This window comes from Parus major, chromosome 1 (assembly GCF_001522545.3).
Source record: "Parus major isolate Abel chromosome 1, Parus_major1.1, whole genome shotgun sequence".
NCBI lineage: Eukaryota > Metazoa > Chordata > Aves > Passeriformes > Paridae > Parus > Parus major.
Genome location: NC_031768.1, coordinates 24,248,109 through 24,265,561, shown reverse-complemented (window position 1 = coordinate 24,265,561; position 17,453 = coordinate 24,248,109). Strand labels below are relative to the sequence as shown.

Sequence of the window (17,453 nt, the reverse complement as noted above, 5' to 3'; positions counted from 1 at the left end):
GTCCCCAGGTCTTTGGTGTGGCCCAGAGCTGGGTTTCCCTGCCACCTGTGTGTGATACAGCTGTGCTTGGTGCTGGGGTGGCTCCATTGATGATGCTGGAATAGGGTGATTTCCTTCCTTGAGACAAAACTTTGGCATATTCCAAAGGCAGCTTCTCCTTTGGAATTCTTGGAAGAATTAATTAAAATCCCTTTAAAAAGAAATTCGATATGAGCTGCTTTATTCTTAAGTCTTCTGATGCTGTCTGGGTACAGTTAAGCCCTGTTTCCCTGGAGCTTAGGGAAATCTCAGGAGTCTCAGCAGACATTGTGGACAGAGTGGAGAAATTACATCAAATGCAGTGCATGGAGTTAAAAACAACATATAAAAATGTTCCCCTCCATGTCCCCCATGATGGCACAACTTGTGTTGAGGAAACAAATATTTCAGGCATGTCTCTCTTTCCTTGTGGGTCTCTGCTTTTCATCTCTGCCCTTACACATGGCTAAGAAGTATTAATCCTTTCTGGGAGGTGATTTTCAGTCCAATGAAACAATTTTTTTCCTGTACAGCTGCCTTGCACATTAGAAGTTAAGCCCTACATGGAAGGTTTTATGCCTGTGCCAAAAGAGGGGAGGTTTGTCCAGGATCTTCCCTTGGTCCAGGCAGTTGCCACTTGCATCCCAAGCTTTCAGCTGGGCACAGCAGCCCTGCATCCTCTGCATCCAGCTGCCCTGGTTTTCCCCCCTTGTACCCTACTCCAGGGTTTTGGTTTTTTTTTTTCTTTTTTAATAGTTGTTAATTCTGACCCCAAAAATCAAAGAGATTGTGATAGCACAGGGCCAAGCAACCTGCTTTCAAAGAGCCATATCTTCATCTGTTCTCTGTTTTTAATGAAATGCAGAGTTGTTTTTTTCTAGTTTGAGTAGTCCTTTCCCAAATTTTAATTTATTTCTGTACTGTACTCGCATTGTTCTACCTCTGTATATTAGTGTAAAGCTTCTGGGCATATTGGGTACACTCATTTATATCCAGTTAATTTTAAAAACTCACAACAAACAAACACCCACCAAAACACTCAGTATCACTGTTTCTTTATTGTGATTACCTCAATTATTTCTGTTTTCACTTGAGAGACAGCACATTGCTCATGCTTTCCACTGCTCAGGCTGGTTTAGTCTTGTAGCAGAAGCCTTATTTCAAAATGTGAGATTTAAGCAAATGACACTTTCCATATTTTCTCACTTGTACTGGCTTCTTATGATTTTTGTTTTTTGTGGCACTTCAGTGATCCTCACCAGTTTGCAAATTAAAGAAAAAAAAAGGCAGAAGTGCAATAGTCACAGTCAATCTACCACACTGTCCAGTGCCACAGTGCTGAGAGCAGGGTTTGAAGTGATTGAATGTTTTATTAGTGTGCCTTTCAAGCATTTAAATAGTTCATTATACTAGTAATATAAATTAATTGTACTAGTAGTAATACTAATAGTTTACTGTTTACTGGAGTAAATTGTTTGTAAAGCTAGATACATATTAGAGTAGAGTTTATTAGGCTTCATAATTAACACAGATAACTCTTTTTATATTGCTAGGATTTATCTTGGTTCACTCCTTGTGTTTCTTCATATTCTGGTCCTGCAGAAAGAATATTTCTTTTTCAAGAAATACTTTTTTTTGGTAAAGTCTGCAAAACTCAGGAGCTTTCCTTTCTGTAAGATTGTATCCCAATGTTAGTCTGATAATTTCATTTTGAGTTTCTTTTGCAAAGGTCTTTATACAGTGTGTGTTTGATTGTACTTGCAAAATAATTTTCTCTGTCTTATATTGGACATTGTGTGTGTATCTTGTATATATGTATGCACATCTATTTTATATGGAATTGAATTTTATTTAGTTTGGGTTTTCAAGCAGTGTTAGAGTTTAAAGATTTTATGCCTATCTTAAATTGCAAAGATGTGTTATTTGTTGTGCTAGTTTGAAAAACAAGGGGATGGAAGTGGAAGAGCTCCTGAAGAAATTGATATCATTCTAAAGCTGTCTTTTTGTGCATGGAGTTTAGGATTTCCTGAAGAAATGTTCATCAGATCAATTCAGAATGTTTTGTTTGCGTGGAAGATACAGCTCAGGTAAGGAAAAGCCCATTATCTGTGGAGGTGTGCATGGCTTTCCACACACCCTTCCCAGCTCCCCCTGTGGGGCTGTGCAGTTCCCAGAGTCCAATGGGTGGAAAGGTTTTCATGATGCTCTTTGGCTAAGCATTTAGAAAATTGTCTTTACTGAGCACAGTACATAACCATTCATTTAAATACCTTCTTGAGCTGCAGTTAGTTGTGACTCTCAGTTAATTGTACTTTTAATTAATGAATTACCTCTGTCTCTGATTTGCATCTTTTGTAGTTGTATTGCAGTCAAAATCAGCTGTCGTTGGAGACATATCTAGATGGAGCTGTGGCTTATATTCCTGTAGGATGTGATGAGGGCTGGCTAATAATTTTTTATCTCCCTGCTGTGTTACCATTTTTGTCCTGTGGAGTTCCTTTCCTGATTGTTCAGACAGTTCTGTGGTGCAGTGCAGCTCGCTTAGACCGCTCATGATAACCTGATGAACATCTTAGCCTGGCAGATCTCTCTGCTGGTGGGGAGAGGTATAGGAGATTTTGTCAGCTTCCCTGTCTACCCCATAGTGTTCCCAGCAGGTAGCTGCTGCTTTGAGCTGGAAGAGTTTTCATCTCTCTGGTGTTCTTATCAGTTTATTGGGGCCTGCCAAAAGCAGATGGTAGTTCCTTAGCCACTGCCAGGTCACCTGGCTTGTTGGCTGTCCTGGCATAGCAAGGGAATGGTGGAACATGGGGCAGCAGCTGCTGTGGTGCTCCAGTGGGCCTCTATCTGCCTTGGGTAAAGCACCTGTAGCAGTGTGACTGTAAGAGCTGGCCTGGCCAGGGCTCTGGGGCATTGCTTGTGCCTGTCAGTGTGCAGTGCGCTGCCAGCCTTTATAGTCGTGCAGTCATAGGACTGAGAAGTCTTTCTGCTTGTTAACACTGTTAGCTGGTTTGAAGGAGCCATTCATGTGATCTTCCTGGTGGATCCTCCCTGTCCTAGGACAGTTGAAAGCATCAGGAATGGAATAGATACCTGCAGTGTGTTTAAAACATGGAATAGTAAAGGGAAAGGTGGTTATTAACTTCCTCTCCATTGTATTAGAAAGGTGTGCATCCAGTTGGGAAGTCTGCTGCAGAACAGCATCCTGTTTGGGGCAGGCAGTGGGTTGGTGGCATGCTTGGCTGTTCTGGGATGATGCTGCAGGGCAGTGGCACACTTGGCTGATTTCCTCTTTTAGGAGATGAAATACCTTGTGTACACTTAAGTGGCTCCCTGGCTGGGGGCACTTGGGACTCGTAAACAAATGTGTGTTTAAAACAAAAGGAAAGACTAACACCTGCTATGATATCATATATGTATGTTTGTCATGTAAACAAGAGCTAAATGTCTGGTAGTTTCTAGCCTTGCCTTGCGACAAGGAATGGCACTGGACCACTGCAGTGGAAGGTTCCTGCAGGCTTTCTTCACTCCCTGTCAGCTGGCTGCATTTGAACCTGTGCTTTTTGTATTACTTCTAAGATAAACCTCTTCCTGAGGTAAAAAAAGTGCTACCTGTGTGGATGTGGGTGGTTTTGATGAAAGGATATGGTGGTGTTATATCACAGCATAAGCCAGTTGGCAGGTAAGGGTTGCTCAGAAGTCTGCACTTGCCACGTCCACCTTACAAGGCCATGTGCATTATTAGCTTCCCAATAAAGAGCCGGAGTCAGCCTCTGTTGAGCCAGGTATTCACTGTGCTGCCTGTCAGCTTGTGTCCCTGCTGTCAGTTCACTTTGGTTTAAACATAAGTTTACTGTACTCCTTCTCATCTTGCTGTCTGCTCATATTTTTCTTAGACGTGAGATCCCAAGCACCTTCTGTTTGTTTCTTAAAAGGTTTTATAGCCTAGACCAATGGGTGATGGTTCCTGCCATCCCTACCTGCCAAAGAAAGCCTTTTGTAAACTCCAGGTTTGGGTGTCAGGTGGTACTGCAAAAGTTGGATTGAATCTGTAAAAAAGATCTTTGTAGGCATGTGCCTGAAGGCAGGTCCTGACAGTTGGGAATGGTTCATGCTTGGTACTGTGGTTTCTTTGGCTTGGAACGGGTCTTTTTCATAGTCTGGGCTACCCCCCTGTCTGTGTGTTTGCTGACAGGCACAAATAGAGACAAATGTGACTCCAGACTGCTGCAGCCTTGGAGGAGCAAGGGTTGAAAGGGGTGTTTCGTGGCAGCATGTGTTTCGTGGGAGTGGAGTCCCTTCCTGTGATGATTGTTGTCAGAGGGAGGATAAAGCTGCATGCCTTGCTTGTGGGGAAGAGGAGAAAAGTCAGAAAAAGGAGACTTTGATCATCCTTCCATAATGTATTTCTGTATGGGGTTCCTCTGCTTCATCACCCTCTCTGCCTGCTTGGGGTCGTGGGGCAGAGCTGCTTGGGACGAAGCTGAGCTCTGGGGGTACTGGTGATTATCTGGGCATTTTGCTTTGGCTGGTGCCTCTGGCTGTTCCCTTCTTGGCCTGAATCACCACCCTGTGGAAGATCTAAGGCTGTTGGAAAAATGGTTCCTAGGTACCCCAGGTAGCAGCATGGTGACCCTCCACCAACATGCCAGCTGCTTCAGGGTGCAGCTTGAGAGGAGAGGTGCCATCTCTGAAGTCCTGTGGGACCCTGCTGTGAGGCAGCACTTTTCCTCTTGCATCTCATCAGCAGTGGCTTCACTTTATGCCGTGAAGGGCAGGTCATGTGAGCCCTGCCACAGGCAGTAGGGTTCTGTCTCCAGAATGCTCTCCTGGTCATCAGAAATGCTCTGGTGATTTTGTGAACCTGGGTGAACTGCAATGTTTTGACCCCTCTGGTGTGTAACTACTTGTTGGTGCTAATAAACAAATGTATTGTAATCTGATGATGCATTGGTGATGCTGTTGGTGGCAAAGGAGGGAAGGAGTGGGGAGCACAGTGAAGGTTTATAGGGCCAGGCTTGCCTGTGCTGCGTTGTGGGTTTGCAGTGCCTGCAGGCAGTGGTTTAAGAGTATGCCCTGAACGGGGGATGAAGAATGACTTGAACCAAAGTAGGTTTCATCAGGATAAACTTTTATCAAGTATTCCTTGCAGAATTATTGTAACCAGGTTAATCAATTAAATAATCCTAGTGTATATAAGTGATCACTCTGTCTCACTGTGTTATTGAGGTCTGTATATTCATCTTTTTGAAAACTGAGTAAAGTTTGATTTAATGAGGCAGTAATGCAGATTTTTAATTATGCGCAAGTGAAAAATCTAACAAATACAGGTCCAGACTTAACGTCTTTGCTACACTGGGGTAAATCCTGTGGAAAGTCTGTTTAAACAATTCGGTTTCCTTGGGATTTAGGCTAATGGAACTGAGATCAGGTCTCACATCTGACTGCTTTTTCCCTCTTACATCTGTCCTCTTGGTAAGACTGTCTGCTCTAAAGAGTCTGTTTGGGCAGCATGGAGTAATTCTATAAAGCAGTTGGATGTACCAGAGGTGAGATTTCTGTGGATACTATGGGTGATGCTCAGTGCTGATGATATTAGGAATATGCTGGCAGCTGTAGTTTGGATGTACCTTATTGCAGAGGTCAGGTATACAGGAGTGAAGCAATACTGCACTGGTTATGGATGACTCTGGTGTGATACTGGGGGAAGGAATGCATTCAAACTTAGGCCTGTCCTAGGTGGACACAACTTCCACTGAAGTCAGGTGAGCTCTCTTATGTGGTGTCCAAAAACCTATACAGAAAATTGCACATTACTGTGCAAATAAAAAAAAAAAAGCCTCTCACTGATAGCAATTCCCAGTAAAAGTGACAGTGAGCTAGTCTGGCACCTGCACTTTGCAAGGCAAGAGGAACCTGCTGAACTGCCAGCAGGAGTGGACTTTGGAAGTTCCCACAGTGGAATTGCCTGCCAAAGGTTAAGGTCTCCCTGCATGCAGTGGGGATGTCTGTGTGCATGGATGCCTTGTTATATTAGTGGTAGGGCTAATGTTTCTGCAGCTGGTGGAAGAGAAGTTCTGTGAGCATCTCATAGTAAAGTGCAGCTCAGCTGTGGATGCAAGGAATCATTTACTTTGAGGTTTTATCTTTCTTTCCAGTGGCCATAAGGGGCTTTGATATGTGTGAGTGCAACAAATACCACCCTAGATGTGCTCTTATGAGTTTAAACAATTTGGTATTTTCTCTAAATACAGCTTTCTCAAAGTAGTATGGTCAGTCTGGCATTGGTGTTGTGAGGGAATTGTTCAGGAGCTAGACCACAAATTTTAGGTTCGTCTAGATTTTAGATGTTGGTGAAACAGCCCTTTTAAACAGTCAGTGGTGAGAGTTAGGTTTAGGTCTCTTTGGAGGTCTCCAAATACAGATTCTGTCTACCTAAATTAGAATAGGCACAAAATTAGAGGTATATGTTGCCATCACTAGAACACTTAAAGTATATTAAATCCTAATGCTTTGGATTGATAACTTTGCAGAAAGATTCAATAGTGGAAAAAAAAATTAAAGTTAAATAGTGATTGCTTCAGTAAACTTCAAGATTCAACTTTTCGAATCTGTTTGATAATGTTTCCCAGTATGTTCTACTGGATCATATATAGTGATTGTCTTTTATATTGATTTAATTCACCTGGTGTGCATGAAGAATGGAGCTTTTAATTAAATGTGCAATAATTGTTATTATTTGTATAGCAAACTTCTTACAAACTTCTTCTTTGTCTCCAAATACTGTTCCTATGTATGACAGACAACATTCTCTCCATCATAATACCTTCATTTCTTTTTTCTTAGCAGTAGAATTTAGTGAGGAGAGCATGGAAGATGCAAAGAACCTTCTGCAGGCAATCTCCTCATTTATTAGAGATGCAAATGCTTATATAAAAGGACAGCTGGTGTGTGACCCTGTTAGAGAAGACATATTGTGGGAAAGGTAGGTGCAACTCCTGTATCTTAAAAGACTGTGATTGTGTGAGCAATAGTTCACTGACAGACTGAGAAGTTGTGTTTAAGAAGCAGGACAAGGACTGAGTAGCAGTCCTTCCTCCCAGACAAAAAAACAAGGGCAGGTTTTTTTATAAATTCTCTTTCTAGCCAGCTGTTTTTGCTCATAGTCTGCTACACTCAGTTCATTGTGTTTTTAAGATCTGGGTTACTTATCTAGTGTGCCTGTCCTAACACAGGCATCTTTGCCCCTCGTGAGCCATGTAGGAGGAGGCAAGGCTGTGAGGCTCCCCAGTTTGTAAGTAGAGCTGGGCACTAGTGACCAGAGAAGAAGGAGGATGTCTGAAGAGTGACACGTCTTGGGCACATGAATTTGTAATCAAGCTGGCTGGCACTGTGGTGTGCAGCAGAGGAGAGAAGGGGCTACTGCGAGATTGGCCATGGGCAGGGATGTCACAGGGAAGGAAGCAATTACAATTGCTGTAACTCTGACAGTGGTGAGGAGAATCCTTTGGAGTCCATTATGAAAACCAGATTATCTTTGGGACTGAGGTGTGCTGTGTGTTGGGTGCAAAGCTGAGAGCAGGAGCACGGTGCTCTGGAGTCAGGGTAGGAGTGATGTTGAGTGCCCTGAAGCAAGGCTGGTGCAGGCAGCCCTGGTCTGTAGAATCAGTGGGGAGACTGTGCTGTAGAGGTGAGAGGCAGCTTCCTTGTGGCTCAGGTACCTCACTGCTGGGGAAGCTTGTGGCTGCACTGACTGAGGGTTGCAAGGGGCACTGGAACACATTACAGGAAAGTGGAGTTGCATTAACTAGTTGTGGTATTTGGCAAAAGCACATCCTTCAGCAGGAGGTGTAGGAGGTCTGTTGGTGCAAGATAAAGCTGAGAGGCATGAGGAAGTTGAAATGGATAATCAGTAGGGGATGTGTGGGAGGGCACAAGTTGTGTATTCCTAGGTGTAAAAACAAACCAAAATGAAACAAACCTCTTAATTAGCAAAGTGTTAGATACTCAGAGGAGAGGGGAAAGCTTGCAGGGGAAAGTGTTGGGAGGAATGAATTAGAACAGCAGCCATCTAGTGTCTGAGGGGAGGTAGGTATTCCAGGCAAAAAAAATCAGAAACTGACAAAATAAGACTCAGGAGAGAGCCCCAGAGATGCTAGCATAGCTTGAGGTTCCCCTGCTAACCCTGCTCCTTGCATTTTTTTTGGGAAATGGCATCCTTGGGCCAATATTGTCAGGCTCTGGTTTGCCTGGCTGAGTATGGGAGCACACTGCCAGCAGCTGTTTGTAGCTCCCCATTTACCCCTGCTGCTCTCCTCATCTCCCTCTCCAAGTGGCTGCAGCTGGTGGCACTGGTTCTGTGGTGATCAGTGCTGGTTGCCCGCTGGCTTTTGGCACTGTTACACAAATGGTCGCACTGGACTTTCCATCTGGGCCATGGTGAGCGGAATCCCTTGAGACTGGGATTGGGCTCTCCTGGAAAATGGGGAGGCAGTGCTTGGTTCTGAGTCAGATCCTGACAGCAGGATTCTTGGCCAACCCCAGGACAGCTTCCTTGCCAGGCACTGGAGTGCTGCCTGTGATGTGCCTTTGGAAGAGAAGCATGCTGTTAGCATGATTAATGGGCCGCTGGAAAAAAAAACAGAACACAGTAAGATCTTTGATGTGCTTAATATCAGCCTCATTTTCCATCTGTTTTTAAATGATTTACGGCAAACTTTGCTCTGTTGTTGTTGGCCCCTCTGATGAACCATATATATTTATTGAATGTATGTAACACTTAAGATTTTGACATGCATCAAATCTTCCCCTTCACAGCAGAAAGATGTATTCTCCCTGATGAGTGTAGCACTGCCCATCACAGGAAAGCTGGGAAGGAGATGGCAGTGTCCTTTTGATGACTCCCTCTGGCTGAATGGCTGATGAATTCAGCATACTGTTGGCATCTTGTTTGTCTTATCTTAAATGTTACCTTTTCTTCTTGAAGGCTAGCCAACACAAAAGTAACCGTGAAGGCTGCGTTTGCAGATGACTTTGACACCTCCAGGGCTGTTGCAGCAATTATGGACCTCATTCACCATGGCAACAGACAGCTTAAGGCTGTTACTAAGGTAACCCATTAGGATACAGAGATCAGAAAATGACAGCTGTCCACTGTCCTACTGCTTAATGCAGACAGATTAGTTTATTGTTCACATAAGAAACCAGCAGAAACAAAGCTCCATAAATTGTTGACCTTAATGGAGCCCATTTGTTCTGACCCTATCACAGGAATTGTGCATGGCTATTGTTTTGTGCTTTGTTGTGTCCAGAGGATGTTTCTTTCTTGCTGCATTATATTATTTATACCTAAGGCTTTTGAAAGGCCTGAAGCTGTTGTGACATGCTGCTAATTTTAGTGCTGCTTCTGTGTTCTTACCCTGTTTCTTTGCTTAATATCCATGCACAGAAATTAAGCTAAATTGGGAAGTGGTGAGGGGTGGTTGCTGCAGGGGCTTTGGCCAGCAGCCCTAGGTGCACTGGACAGTCTTGGTGGCGAGTTCAGGTTGGGGACTGAGTGGCTTCTGCTGTCAGCTGGCATCAGCATTCCCGCATGAGTCTGTCTTCAGATGGCTTTTGGCAAATTAAGACCCTGTTAAAATCTCTCATGCTGACACAAAGAAAGCATCTGGTAAGGACAAGACTTGAACAGTAAACACTACCTGAAGCACTTCCAGGTTCTCCACTTACCAACCGCTCCCTTTGTCACTCAAGGAGAGCACCTCTGCCTTGTTGCTGTGCTCCTCGAGTGCTGGTGTCATCATTTTCACCATGTCTGTGCAGTAAAAGAAATGCTGTGTACATGGTAATAGCTGATTTTAAGAGTGAACTAGCCTGTTGGTTTAGAAATCCTGCCTCGCTCTGATGCTGTTTTGGCATTGGCTTTAAATTCTGTCCTTAGCCTTATCTTTACAAATTGTCTCCGAGTGAATCCATGACCTAAAACACTTTGTGTCAAGGATCTGTAATGGCATTGCTACTCCTAGATACAACTATCCCCATTTTGTCAGTCAGTGCTTGTTCCCCCTGGATTCCTTCTGTCAGTGGTTTTGTTGAGAATGGGATGGGATATTTGTGGGGCAGCTGACTTGGATTTCTGGTTGAGGTGGTGGAGCTTTTCTGGGTACAGCCCAGCTGTCTGGAGTGTTCCCTCTTTATTATGAGTGTAGTTTTTCTCCTTAAGAACTGTGAGTAAATCCACATAACTACTTATTCCTCTCTTTAGCCTTTCTGCTAAGCACTTCTCACCTTAGATGGCACACTCCTGTTCCTTTTTCCCAGTAGCTTGACCCAGCTCCTCCCAGTTCAGATGTTCCTATACATTTTAGACTATAGCTTATCTCAGGCCCTAATGAAGATGTTATATAAAACCCAGTACTAGCTGCTGATTTGCTTGTGCATGTCATCACTCTTGTTTTTTTAGGCAAGGGTTAGTCCCTTAAATTGCTCCTCAGTCTGTCATTTAATCCTTACTTTATTGCTGCTGCTGATTGCTGGTGCTACCAGGGTGTGACAAAATACCATAACTATCTCAAAGTGGTCTCCACATGGATCAAATCAATAAGATACTCAAAGAATTTTTTTAATCTTTTATATTATAGGTGCCCATGAATATGGTATTTTGTTCTTTCTATTTTGTTTCCATACCCACAACCCTTCCATGCCCAGAAGTGCTATTTTTAGTTCTAATTTACTGCACACAAGCAATGCATGGCAGCTTCTTGCATCTCTTCTTCTCTCTGCACAGGTGGTGCTAAGCTCTTCCCTTTCTTCATTTACTTAAATCCCTTCCCTATGTGCTGTAAGGTGCTTTTGTATCTCTGTAAGATTGCCTGTCTGGTCAGCTGTTCCTGGTGGAGGTAGATCTTTATAATTAGTTATAGTTTTCCCTTGTGGATTAGGCTGCAGAGAGATGCTGGATTCTGTAATGTGTATTGACTGGACAATCTCTTTTGAGTGTTTTCTAAACAGGATGCTGGATCTCCTAGAAGCTCTGTTGTGTATGGAAGCATTATTTCCTATATAGAAAGCTTTTTCAGTGCCCTTGGGATGTCCTTTGGAGAAAGCCAGGTAATGAAATATCTCTTCTGTGTGTTTGAGGATATGGTAGCAGCCCCAGTGTTATGTTTCACAGAGTGCTTTCTGAAAGCATCAGATGTAACAAAGTTATTTATGGTTTTTGTAAACCTTTCGGCACTGCTTGCAGTTTCTTTCTCCTGTGATGTTTTAGGAGAGTGTATGAGCATGTGGGACAAAGTGTGGGCTTCTTAGTTCTTGGAAGTACTCCCGTGTGACTTCTGCACCAATTTTGCTGTGGAAATAAAAGACTGAGGAATGAAACAAGAAAAAGTTAGCATTGGAGGCCTTTAAATTGTCCTGTTATGTGTCTGGCTTTCCCCATCTTTTCCTCTTGTTCCTGATGGTTGCAGGCTTTGGTTGATGGTTCCTGGCTTTGATAGCTGTGTGAATATTTGCAATTGTGAGGGGTCCCCCTCTGCAGAAAGCCAGGGAAAGGGGCTGCTTGGCCTTGAGCCGTGGTGGGGTATGGGGAAGGGAGGACAAGCTGGAGATGGGGCCCTTACCTAACTAGTTCTTGGAAAGATAGGAATGGGGAGAGAAAAATAAAGGAGAGAAAAGCTCAAAGCAAAATACTGAACAGGAAAGAGAGTCATCAGCATGGAGGTGATATCCCAATGTATGGAAGGGGAGCATTTCAAATGACACAAGGTGTTGGAGAATAGCAGGTTGTTCTTTGCTCTTCTCCTGCTCAAATATGGAGCTGAATGCAAAGTAATGGAAAACTTTCTATAGAGAAACTGTTCTGCAAAACAAACCAGTTATTTTGGGGAGGGGGAGAAGAGAATAAGAAAATGTAAATGACATTATTTATCCTTTGAAAATCAGGTAGTATAGTGGTAAATGCATTTACTTAGTTTGCCTCCATGGATTTTCTCACAAAATTTCTTTCAAAACAGTGGCTGGATGTGATTTGGCTTTATGTTACTCCTCACAGTCTGTGGCTTGCATATTAATTTTTAGTGGCATACTAAACGCTTAAATTTTTTTGTTAGCTGGATGACCACATCATTCCTCCAGATTCTAGGCTGTCTGTATGCATGTGTCTGCTGCACCTATATTTTTGCTGAAATAAGTATCTGAATGCTTGTCTTTGTTGTAGGCTGTGCTAGTCCCTTTCTCTGTGTAGCAGGAGGGTCAGCAGAAGATGCTGGTCTGAGATAAGCAGGAAGAAAGGAGCAGCTTATCAGACTCCTCTCTTCCTCTGCTCTTTCAGCTTCCACTAAACAAATCTGTCAAAATCTTCATCAGAAAGGTTCATGGGCTACCACAGTTTAGTAAATAAAATGGTGTAGTGATTGTTCTCTCAGTCTGAGATCAGCCACAGCAGCTCAGCACCCAGCCTTTCTTTCCCTTTAGCCAGGTAGCTCCAAGCATGCAGCTTGCCAGGAGCAGTCCCTGTCCACAGTGGGTTCTGGCATGTGTGCTGTGTGGGAGAGGGCTGTCTGGCCTGGACAGTGCTGTGCTAACACTGCAGAGGATATAGGCAGTGGTATTTGGGCCCCCTCATTTGGATGTTTGCATGTAGCCTGTGGGTTGTCTGTCTTGCTCCTGGGCCAGGATTCATCTCAGCTAATCAGCCTAATGTAGCTGCCTTTGCTTCTGAAGTCATCAGTGGGGATGCTAAGGAATGGCTCGTCTCAGTCTAGTGGCTGTATGCAGTGAGAGCACCTGTCTCTCTTCACTGGCAAGAGAAGATCTTATCCACAGGGAGGTAAGATGAATCCATCTGGAAAGGTGATGAGTGAAAACCATGGTGCCTGTTTTAGAGCTGGGAAGTTTTGCTCTCCCAAGGAGTGCAGAGTGTTGAGTGTTCTGTAGGTGCAGCTGAGGCCAGTCTGTACAGTGAGCAAGGGCCAGAAATTTGAAATCAGCTTTGAGTGGCTACACAGTGTTTTATGTGGCAGCCAGACTGGTTCATCTCCTAAAGCTGCTCCTCCTTTTGAAGGCTCTCACTCCAGTAGGTGCCTGGTTTGAACTCTTGCAATGGTGTTTGTAGAGGCATGTTTCTTGCTCCCATCATCATGGCTTTCCCTTTTGTAATTAAAGTATTTATCCTGCCACAGGTTACTATGGAGCATTTCTGGCACTTAGATTTATTACCTTTTTCAATCTCATAAACTTTTTCTTTAGTATTGTTACATGTTTTGAAAGCTTGGGGAATTCACTGCATTTCACACTCTTATCTTCAATAACTTCCCCTTCACCTCCTCCTCCTGCTCTTCTTTGTTTGTCAGTGACCTCTGAAACTCTGCTCCCTTTCATTTCCACCCTGCTGTTTGGTGGCTAAACCCAGTCCCCTCTGGCTTTAATTACTCAGCTGCTCTTCTGCTCCCAGATGATGCTGCTGCCAGGCGCTTTGCCTGTGGCCTTGGTGCGCTTTGCGCTCCCGCTCTTGTGTCTTAGAGATAAAACACCGAGGTGGTGTTCTCTTGTTTGTTGAAGGTTTGTCCTTTTCCTCCCCCTTGGGAGTTTGCCTCTAATGAGAAACAGGAATGGTCTCTCTGCCAAGAGTGAGACCAGAAGCCTGGCTGTGCCTGTGCTGAGGAGTGGCCTTCCTCTTCAGCTGACTCCCAGGATCCTGTCCTGGCAGCTGTTGGAGCAGGACTCTGTAGGAGGAGTGAGTCTGTTCCCTTCCTGAGGCATTGACCAGCGAGACTCCTGCCAAGTCTGAGGAGTCTGAGGAAGCTTGGAATTGGCTGAGGCTGAGGGCTGCAGCCAGGAAACACCCGTGTCCTGTGTGCAGCAGCTGCTGCTTTGAGTAGCCAAAACTTTGGGTAAGGTGGATCAGATGAAAATTCTGAGGGTTTAGGAAGGGTTCTGTAGATGAAATGAGAAAGGATAGGATGGACTAGAGAGTTAAAGCCAAAATACTTCTCATGGTTTGCATTTCGTGAAGGAGGTCTGGAACTCCAAGACAGAGTAAGAGGCTAAGGTATTCTCTGTCTTTGGACTTTTACAGCATAGGAGCTGTCTGAGCTGGTGGCTAGGCTTCCCTTGCTGTGTTGGATTCCTGTTGCCAGGCCTTTCTTACATTAACTTGTCTAATCCCTTTTTAAGTTATGCACATTTCTGGCATCTCTGAGGTTTCCTGTGGTGATGAGTTCCCCTCTTGGGTTATGCAGTGTGTTGTGTTCATGCGAGAGCACTCTGCTCCAAGGTAAATGCTTTATTGTGCAGGAATATGTTGAATTGCATCCAAGTGTGACTCCACTGTAACTTTTTGTCCAGCATTAGTGAGATGGTGACGTTTTAATCCTACCAATATATGGAAGATGCACAACCAAGAGAGGTGAGAAGGCCTCACATTGCTATGGAGATGATTTTATTAATATCATTTTCAGATGTTTGTAAAGCACCCTGTTTGATTTCTAGGTGGCTGTGGGAGGAGACAAGTCTGCAGTGCTCAGCAGTGTCATTGAAGAGCTGGTGAGGTTCCGCATGAAGGTCCGACACTACGCGCTGGCTCTGCCGGAAACAGCAGATGCTGTGCCTGTGGAGAGTGCGGTGGGAGCCGAGGAGCCCAAACAGGAGCAGAAGGAAAAGAGGAAGCAGTTAATGCAGGAGAGAAAGCCCCTTTTGGAGGCTTGTGACAGTCTGCGTGGAGACCTTGCTGCCTTTGGAATCCACATAAAGGTAGAAGACAGTAACGCTCTTTGTGAGACTCTCAGTCACTTTTTAACGTGTATTTTTGTGCTTCATTCCCCTTCATCAGCTTGTGGCGTTGTGCCCTGCTCCCTATGTGACTGCAGTAGCAGGAGGTGGCAATAGCCTTGTCTGGCTGTACTGCTGCCTTCTCTTCTGCTCCCCTTAGCCTTGTGTCTCCATGCAAACCACTGAAAGTCTCATAATACTCAGAAATCTCTAAGTTGCCCAAGTTCAGTCCAGAAGGAAGGGTGTAAGTGATGTGTGCAGTCATAAAAAAGATTGCAAAGGAACTGGACAGTAAACCAAGATAATGTGAAAATAATGCCTGCCTTCCACCTACCCCACATTCCCCACCATAAATAGGTCTTCATGAGAAAGCCTCTTCCATCTTCAGCAGCTTTGTTCTCAGTTGTTCCTGAACCACAGGGACTTTGCCCAATTCCTGTACCACTCGTCTCTCCATCCTGCTTTCTACTTTTAGCCTACACCTGATGCCAGTGTTCTTTTCTGTTATCTTAGTGGCATCTCTGGCTCGACAGAAGACCCTCTATGGCATTATTGCCTTCTCCTGGTTGCAAGGACCTGCATTACTTCTTTAAAGTGTTGCTTCTTCCAGTTCCTCTTGGTCATTGCCCTTCTTGCCTCTGTGAGGCAAGACTCAGTGTTGCTCCTTGAGTGCAGAATAATCCTTCACAATCTCTCCCTCCATCTAGTTTATACTGTTCATTTTCCCTTTGCTTGGGAACTGATCTGGCAAGTCTGGTTCCATAGTTTTACCAGTGGGAGGATGAAGACACAGTGACATCAGGGAGTGGCAGCACACATCCACTCCAGCTGCCGAGCCTGAGGGCTGTCACTTGTCAATGCTCCTGTCAGAGCAGAGTGTGCTGGGCTCTCTCCTCTCTCGGGTGACAGGGAGCGTGCCACACAAACCAGGGTGAGGGCCAGGTGGTGATGGTGAGCTGTGAAAGGAAAGGGAAGCTGGAACATCTGCTTCCTTTAACTTCTTTGTAAATCCCCACTACGCTCACCTGGTCAAGCAAGTTTGCAAATCCAAACAACTGCGTTGAGACAAAGTCTTGGAGAAGCAACCTGCCTTTTCATCTGTTGGAAAAATGCTGCAGCCCCACCTGCATCCTTTCACAGACCTGTTCTGGTTTGTTTTTAAAGGGATTTACATTTGAAAACCCAGCAAATTAGTCTGAGCCAGGATTCAAACGGTTCCATTTACTTTAAAAAAACTTCATAACCTGAAGTTCACGATAATCTGTCCCAGAATAGATTGCTCCAGAAGACAGAACACACATGCACTTACAAGCACACACAGAGCAAGCATCTGAAGCTGAACTGCTTTTTTTGCTGATACTGTGGAAGTATCCAAAGGTGTGTTGTGAAACTAGCTCACACCTTGCTTTGGGATTTTGCAGATCCCAAAGAGTCCTGCAAAATGAGTGATGCAACGCTGCAGTTCCTCACACAGGCTCACCAAAGCATGTTTGCAACAAGACACAGCCTACACAAAGCAGGGATTTCCCCACCCTCTTGCTCATCGTGAGTCTGCTTGGCTGTGTCAGCTGATGCCAAAAAATGCCCTGGTAAAACAGCACCTTACAGGGGTCCTGCTTGCCTAGTAAGTGCTTGAGGAAGTTACGTGAGTTTCATTTCTGCCCAGCCCCTTATTTCCACAAAATGTTTGAGCCTCACACTGTGCATGCATTGATGCCAACACGCTGCCTTCTGTCACCTGAGGCTCAAGCAAGCCAGCAACTTCTGAAGTCCATGTGCAGGATGAAAAGCAGCAGAACAGATGAAGCAGACACGCCTCAGCTCCACCCAGTGCAGACTAGGAATTCCCCTGGTTTGAGACAGGGCAGGGAGGGGGTGACTCGAATAGAAGCTTAATTTTCTTAAAAATCAGCCTTGTTGAAAGGGTAATTTCTCCTTCAGGTTCTAGCTTGTGATTTCCCTACTCTGGTTTCTTCTATTTGCTCATTGGAAAGGATGTTGGCTAAAGTTACATAGCTTGCAGCACTTATTAAAAAAAAGCCATGTCTTTTCATGTCATTGTAGCATGCTTGGAAGCTATGCTACTACGTGAAATGTAGTAATATAAAAAAAAAAAATCTAAAAATATAAAAAATAAAATATAAAAATAATATAAAAATATAAAAATAATGTAAAACTATAATATAATATTATAAATTATAATAAATTATAACTATTATAAATATATAAATATAAATAAATATAAATGATATAAATTATAATAAATTATAAATAATATAAAAATATATATAAAAATATAATATAGAAATATAATATAAGAATAATATAAAAAATATTAAAAAATAGGGTATTTAGGCATGAAGTTTTCATGTAAAAAAAGTATTCAACAATTCCAGCTGCTCTCATGAGTTGGCACTCATGGAACATTATCATGTGTCAATGTTCAGATTAACTTTTATTTTCAACCACTGCAATCAAACAGCTGGTTCTAAATAGAATGTTCAATTTAGCTGTAATTGCCTTTCAAAAATATGACCGTATCACATGACAGATACTAAAATCAACTGGCTTCTGTCCTGAGTTCAGATCAAACATGTTCAGTAATGTATTATGTATTGAGCACGTTTTTTCAGGGACATGAGCCACTGAGACTTGAAAATACAATT

At 43.7% G+C, this 17,453-nt stretch overlaps 1 protein-coding gene across 7 annotated transcripts in view; it reads left to right on the top strand.

Moving 5' to 3' along the window:
- CARS2 (cysteinyl-tRNA synthetase 2, mitochondrial) overlaps positions 1–17,453 on the top strand; it is a 43,504-nt gene that overhangs the window by 25,601 nt on the left and 450 nt on the right. For 5 of the 7 annotated variants that reach the window (XM_033512878.1, XM_015621061.2, XM_033512873.1 and 2 more), the window contains 5 exons: positions 2,039–2,105; positions 6,865–7,003; positions 9,005–9,128; positions 11,029–11,127; positions 14,509–14,769. In XM_033512878.1, coding sequence (XP_033368769.1) covers positions 2,039–2,105; positions 6,865–7,003; positions 9,005–9,128; positions 11,029–11,127; positions 14,509–14,769 — 690 coding nt within the window. Of the gene's footprint in view, positions 1–2,038; positions 2,106–6,864; positions 7,004–9,004; positions 9,129–11,028; positions 11,128–14,313; positions 14,426–14,508; positions 14,770–17,453 lie in introns of those variants that run through there. The other 2 variants (XR_004496469.1, XR_004496468.1) reach the window with 2 other exon arrangements.